The sequence below is a fragment of the Populus euphratica genome, unplaced genomic scaffold (assembly GCF_000495115.2).
Source record: "Populus euphratica unplaced genomic scaffold, PopEup_1.0 scaffold1.1, whole genome shotgun sequence".
Lineage (NCBI taxonomy): Eukaryota > Viridiplantae > Streptophyta > Magnoliopsida > Malpighiales > Salicaceae > Populus > Populus euphratica.
In genome coordinates this window covers 7,595,054-7,601,838 of record NW_011499845.1, presented here as the reverse complement: position 1 = coordinate 7,601,838, position 6,785 = coordinate 7,595,054, and the positions used below count along the sequence as shown (strand labels likewise).

The following is a 6,785-nucleotide window of genomic DNA, read 5'->3' as shown; positions in this document are numbered from 1 at the left end:
TGTCCATATTTGAAAGAATTGAATAAAATTAAAAAAAATAAAATTGTAATAATTGTTATTATATATTTTAAAAATTAAGAAAAAGGATTTTTTTAAATAAAATTTAGCCAATAAGTGAAAATTAAAAAATTATTGTTGGTTTATAAGGTTTGTAATAATTATTTATATTAATAAAAAAATAAAAATAAATAAAAATACCAAGTTTGGTGCAGGTTGAATACCCAACCCGAGTAGTACTGTATCAGAGTTTTACCTAACAAGTTTTGACCTTAATCAAATTATCCAAAAATCCAATGGATGGTGTTAGATACCTTATGGATCCAATGAAATTATATCCAAAGTTTTTTTTTCTGGTTGTGTCAGTGGTTGAATTGTAAAAATGATTTAAAAATAAAAATAAAAACGAAACATGCCAGCGGACTGTCACAATGCTAACCAAGCTCTACTACAGCAATTTGAGATCTAAGAAGAAACATGACAGCTAGAAGAAAAGTAAAGAATTAAACAATAATTATACATACATTTATACCACTGAAGTTTACTTGTTTTGTTGATCTGAAATGAGGAGAAAAGGTTCATGTAGTAGTGTAGTGCCCAAAAGGAGGCATGCGAGGGCATGAGAGCCACAAATATAAGTTCAAAATTAGATGTCGGAAGATCACACTGACGGGAAGAACTTGTTGAGATTGAAAGGCAGAGAATAAAATTCTTCACTTCTTGTGTCTGTCTTGAATGACCGGAACCTGTCCCACCAGTGCATCCCTCTGTCCTTCCTGGTTGCCGTGTCTTTTTTATGCAACGTGACATCCAAGAACATTGCCAAGAAGCCAGCAACAAAAGGTTCTGATGAGAATGGCACGTTGATCATGTCATTGAACTGTCAGAAGATACAATATCATGAGCTTCCTCATCAATCAACGGGACAAAATTGGTCAAAAAATCTGATTAGAGGGAGAGAGTCATAAGCAGTTACCCATCTTGCACCAGTGTGGACTGGGCCATAACCATGAATTGCTGTGTACTCATTGAAGTATTGTGGTATTGAAAGGCCCATGAAAACAGAGAACCCAATAATAAACTTCGTTCTGAAGCTGTTTAGGTTGCAGAACTGGAGGAAACTGAGACCCGCTGAACCTGTTCATGTAGTGAAAGAACTGTGATTTCTTGGCCTTGAACTGGATTATATGGTAAGAACTCAGAAACTTTAATAGGACATACCAACGTAGGCAAAGAAAAGGCAATATAAAGCTGCAATAATTGGAGCTGGAATTGAAGCAAAAACAGCTCCAAATTTTCCTGCAGGGAACAGCGAGTAAGCAGCAGTGTACTTTTTAGAGAGAGAGAGAGAGAGATAGAGAGTTACATGATTCACTCACCAAGAATGGAAAAGAAAATCATGAACCCTGCTGATATTTGAACAACCCTTCGACTGCCAACACGTGTCAATGCCAACAATCCAGCATTTTCACTGCGATTAACCGAAGCAAATTTCTGATTCCAGTATAAGGGAGAAATAGAAAAGGACCAAATTTGGTAGGAGATTAAAAAGCGTTTTCAGTTCAAAGAAAAGGAGGACTCTACGCATGAATCTTACACGGATACTGATGATCCACTCCCAGTTCCAAATATGCCGGAAAAGAGAATTCCAACTCCCTGAGATCAACATGAAAGAGATAATTAAAAAAAGGGTTAAAACACTTCGGAAAATCACTCAGCCAGCCAATCAGATTGCAGTTACAAAGAGTGTCCTGCTTCAGCCATGGAAAATTCAGTGAGATCGTATCATACTGTCATATCATTTAGTTTCAACTTGTATAGTACGTTCAAAATATGAAAGGGCACGTAAAAATTTGAGCTTGATTAACTATCTATAGAAATTTGATTAAAAGAGAACTGTACCCTCTATATTTTCTGTTTGTGTACGTGTGAAATAAGTACACTGCAAAGTTTATAGCAAAACATAAAAGCTATACCTGCCAACCAACACCACGGCTAAGTATGGAAGGTGGAACTGGAGTTGCACTTGCATACCTAGATACAGCAATGAAGGCACCAGTGGACTGTTTGAACACAGAGTGAAAAATGAGCGAGTAAATTTCACAGATTATGAATCAAGATACAGCAATGAAGGTACCGGTTGACTGTTTGACCACAGAAAGTGGAAAATGAGCAAGTAAATTTCATAGATAATGAATCAAGAAAAGCTGTCGAGTCCTAACAAGGTGTCGTAGTCAAGTTAAACATTTCACGGAGTAAAAAAAAGTTAAACAGAGGTTTTCTCTTAGTGTTCAACAAGAGGCAGACATAAGGTGATTCCAAATATTTTCATACATGCGGGGGGAAATACCATATTTGAGGCTATTTAACTATTAAATAGAAGAGAAACTGCCTGCTTCAAAATTTGTTGGGTTCGATTCCATAAGCATGAGCTGAAGGAATGAAAGAAATTTGGAACACTAAATGGAGAAGGCACGAATTCATATTTAGTAATGCATCTGAGTCATAGCCAAAAGCAACCAACCTCTACTAGTGCAACAAATGAAGTAGCCATCATTGCAAAAGCCTCTCCTGCATCAAAAGTAGGAGCTCCCCACTGGAAAGGGTATGGAACTCTTATCCTACACCAAACAACATTATACAAACAACTATGAGGATCGGTGAGCACAGAAAATTAGACTACATTTTGACCTTTTATTCATCTACTCATGTCATGCCAACATAAACTGAAGCCAATAATCAAAGCTGTGACTTTAAGGGAATATCCTTTTGATTACAATTGAACACTGTAATTAGTCGCTTACAGGAAAAACCCTAGTTACTCATCCATCTAGCTAATTCTGATGTTACATCATAGTATGTTCAGGTTAAATGAAGATTCTGTAAGAGCCTTACCAAGGAGAAGCACCTATAATTCCTGCTCGGTCAGTTCGGCAGCTAATTTGGGTTGTGGGTCCTGCATTCTTATATGCCCCACTGACAGTAAGGAGGTGAGCATAAATCCACACAATGACCACAGAGAATATAACAGCAAACCGATCAAATAAAGCGCTCTCCCCTCGTATCAAATGGGGCATATACTGCAAAAGTAGTCAGATTATTTACTCAAATATGCACAACTTCCAAGAAGTAAGCCAAAACATTGATGTTCTCATTGAAGTCCTCTAATGCACTTAAATGCACAGCACATAGGGATTTATACCTGAGAGAATATTAAAAGTAAGATGATCTGTGGCAGTCCAATCTCCACACATTTTGCAAGCTAGAAATCCCAAAGCCGAAGTCATTAATGAATGCTAGTAGTTGATGCAGTTTTAAACAAGACAAAAAGAGGAGGAACGGAGCTTAAATACATACCAAGGGGAAACCAAATTCATAAAGCCCAAATCCAGATAGAGCAACCAAAGGAACGGTAGATAATGGACTCAAGAACCTGGCCAAGTATAAGAGAAACACAAAACGTAAAGTGATTGATGTTATTTTGAGAAACTTCTTCGGTACAACCAAGCCATACTGACTTTCCCAATTATAGAATCTGATAATTATTTGCAAATCAAGTTAGTATATCATGCCCAAGTCATTACAACTCCGAACTAAATCAAGCAAAACAAAAACATAACTAGATGAGAGAGGAGAGCAGTCCAACAGAGTGAACTTCAATTAGAACGCTGCAAAAAACAACCGGTAATGATTTTAAATTACAAATAACAAGAATTTATAAAACCTTGCAACATTTCTCCAAAGGCCACTGAAGCCAACAACAATCTGAAGAGTTGAGGCAACAATAAGGGCACCTTGAATTCCACGCATTATCTTTTCAAATTTCTGCAACGCAAAAGATAGTTGAATAAGAATCATATATATCATATTCAATGTACAATAAGTTTAGTAAGGCCGTATCTACGCAAGGGAAAAATCAAAGGTAACCTCGACAGGATCCACAATGTCACTGTATCGACCAGCCAAGACAATCGAAATGGTAGTCGGCAAATAGCTATAGGAACCTCCAATAACAGCAGGCAGGCGAGTACCAAACAATGTTTGCGAAAACGTATTTAATCCAGCCACGAATAGCAATGTTTGAATCATCTTCGCCTTTTCCTCCTGAAAACAGTAAGGAATTCACATAAATTTAGAAACAAATACACCATATTGATATAACAGAAACAATAAACATCAAAGAGCAGAATCGCTGACATTTCTGCCCCCCATCTGAGGAACAAGAGTAGCGGGTATGAGCACTGTTGTCCCAAGCATGACCAAGTAATGTTGGAAGCCAAGTAGAATTGCCTCAGCTGCATTTTTTAAAACAACCCCAAGTATCATCAAATCAAGAAACAAATGGAGGGGAAAACAAATAAACATACAAATTAAATGGATTCTATCAAATTCATAAAAACTACAACAAATGCCAGTATAAGCAAAAGAAAACTAGAAACCCCAATGCTCAGAATGTAAAGATTAACTGATATTGCACTCAGAACCATTGAACCAGTCATGAAGCACCCAAAAATGATTCAAATAAAAAAGAACAATAATGGCCAAATAAAACAACACGGGAACCAGAAAACATGGGATTTATAAACAGGAATAGGAAAATTTAAAAGGCGGTAACAAGGAAAACAGGGGAAGTGTAAACAGAAGCATCAAATGGGGTGATAAACATGCATAGCAATGGGCTATTAAATATATATAAAAATGTAATATTCCATAATATACAAAAAAAATAAAAATGAAAGAGAGACTGACGCCAAGGAGGAGGGCTAGTAATGCAGTAAGCAATATTTGGAAGCTGATCCTTAACAGGATGTGGCTGCAGCTCTTCCTGCTTTGGTGGTGGCGCGGGTCCTCCTCCTCCTGCCATGTCCTTTCTCTCTTTGCTGCTCGTTCTATCCCAAAGCTCTCACAAAAATATATATAGTAAAACCCTAACAACAAATAACAAACCACTAAAACCCAGATGTCACAGTCTCCCAAAACGAACAAAAAAAAAAAGAAAGAAAGAAAACGCAGAAAACCAGCTAATAAGATAAAAGGCCAAGCCCTGATTCAAAGGAAAGGTGAGTGAAATGATAGTTGTACTAATTAGTAAGAGAAAACAGGGTTGGAGAAGTGAAATTAGCAGAAAGAAAAGGTACAGGGAACTGCAGTCAGAAACATGGTGGTGCTATATATAGCGTAGTCCGACAACCAAGGAAAGAACCAAGCTGTCCACTTGGTGAGCAAGCAAGTATTAAAGGTGAGTGTGAATGAAGGCAGAGAAAAGGAAAGAGAGCAAAAAAGCAAAAGCTAGTCTCTCCCAAAGTGAGAAAGAAACCAAAATATACACCTCCCTCTCCCTCTCTGCGCAAACCAAAGGAATCTGCCCCCCTCAAGCTCTCTTCTCTTTACTCTCATTGCTTTTTATTTTTATTTACGTTGGGGCTATTTTCTCTCTCTAGAGGGTTGCAGCTTGGTTGCATCCAGTAACTTCTTCACCAAGTTTGTTATTTGTGTAAAATATCCTTTATATATATTACCCCTAAATTTTTTAGGAAGTTTCAGTTTCACCCTTTTTTAACTACTACATTACTATTAAAGAAAACTCACCTTTCTTCGTATTTTTATCAAATGGGCACCTATCTGTAGACTGATTTTTTTTTCTATGTTATTAATTTTAACTATCTTATAGACTCATTAATGTTCCACTTTGTTTATAGTCTAAGATTTTTGAATTCCACTTCTATATTGTTTTAGTAATTTTCAAATATTTCACCTATTATTATTGATGATAAAAAAAGTTAAAAATTCTATCTTGTTAATATTTTAATTTTAATCTTTCTTGTATTTCTTTTGCTTTTCTTCAATGATAATAATTTTATTTGAACATGATGAATAGAAACTGAAATTGATCTGAATAAATATGAATTTTATAGACTAGATCGGGCTCGAGTAAAACCCGTGAATAAAAAATTATATTTTGAGATAAATATTGATATCAGTTTACCCAACTCTAGATAAATAAATAGATTCAAACTTTGAAAAGATTGCATGTATATCAAGTTATTTATGCACTTTTTAAATTATAGCATTTTTATGGATTTAGGAATCAAAAATAAGTTCAAGTTTGAATAATTATTTCAAATTTGAGTATGGATAATACAATAATAAATGCATGGGCATCCATTACCATATCTATTTTTATTCATCATAAAAGTTATCATAGTAAAGAACACTTGAAAACTTAATTTAAAATGTCCTATATTTGATGGTTAGGGTAACACAAGAATATCTTGGAAACTAAAAGGGTAAGATTGTGAAATTGTATGTTACAGAAGTTAGAAGTGGAGCATTAGGAGAAAAAGAAAAAAGAAATTTACCCTAGAAGTAATCCTCTAGCTAGAAAGCAGAATTATTATTATATTAACTAAAAGATTGAGGTGGGTATTAATTAATTAAACTACCAGACAGATCAGATTCGGAGCAGAAGTTGATGTATCTTTATGATCTTCGAGTGGTTATACTTTCCTTCCTCTTGTGTTCCTCCTGCTATTTACTTTCTAGCTTGATAATTTATTAATTAATTACTCCCTATTCAAGCAAAATAGTATACTGCTACTCATCGTAGTGATGGGAGAAGTCCAAAGGGGACGTACGTGTATGCACTGCAATGATTACTGCTACGCATAATATTGTGTGGGCAATTTCTTCAAAATAAAGCAAGGGATTATGCACAGTATTATTTATGTTGTTGACAGGAAAGGAATATCGGATTCTATAAGACCGGTGGTGATAAGTCTCTCTTTCCC

The 6,785-nt window shown here is 35.5% G+C and overlaps 1 protein-coding gene across 3 annotated transcripts; it reads right to left on the bottom strand.

Moving 5' to 3' along the window:
* Window positions 1–429: 429 nt before the first annotated feature.
* On the bottom strand, window positions 430–5,402 carry LOC105126427 (nucleobase-ascorbate transporter 6-like). 3 transcript variants are annotated; one of them, XM_011027305.1, is made up of 15 exons: window positions 5,041–5,402; window positions 4,747–4,946; window positions 4,195–4,292; window positions 3,925–4,101; window positions 3,722–3,822; window positions 3,355–3,430; window positions 3,200–3,259; window positions 2,893–3,077; window positions 2,522–2,618; window positions 1,974–2,060; window positions 1,595–1,653; window positions 1,377–1,468; window positions 1,219–1,296; window positions 974–1,134; window positions 430–877 (listed from the first exon to the last, which is right to left on the bottom strand). In XM_011027305.1, exons 2-15 carry the CDS (start codon window positions 4,859–4,861, stop codon window positions 659–661), a joined length of 1,605 nt encoding a protein of 534 aa, XP_011025607.1. In that variant the 5' UTR covers window positions 4,862–4,946; window positions 5,041–5,402; the 3' UTR covers window positions 430–658. The 3 variants fall into 3 exon arrangements, with proteins under 3 accessions (XP_011025607.1, XP_011025614.1, XP_011025599.1); XM_011027312.1 differs by having other exon boundaries at window positions 4,747–4,925; XM_011027297.1 differs by having other exon boundaries at window positions 4,747–5,402.
* Between the last annotated feature and the right edge of the window lie 1,383 nt (window positions 5,403–6,785).

Coding starts and splice junctions, on each gene's coding strand:
- LOC105126427 (XM_011027297.1), bottom strand. CDS start 4,861: ATGGCAGGAGGAGGAGGACCCGCGCCACCACCAAAGCAGGAAGAGCTG. Junction 3,431..3,721: donor CTTTGGAGAAATGTTGCAAG/GTTTTATAAATT, acceptor ATACTTGGCCAG/GTTCTTGAGTCCATTATCTA. Junction 1,297..1,376: donor GATTTTCTTTTCCATTCTTG/GTGAGTGAATCA, acceptor TGTTCCCTGCAG/GAAAATTTGGAGCTGTTTTT.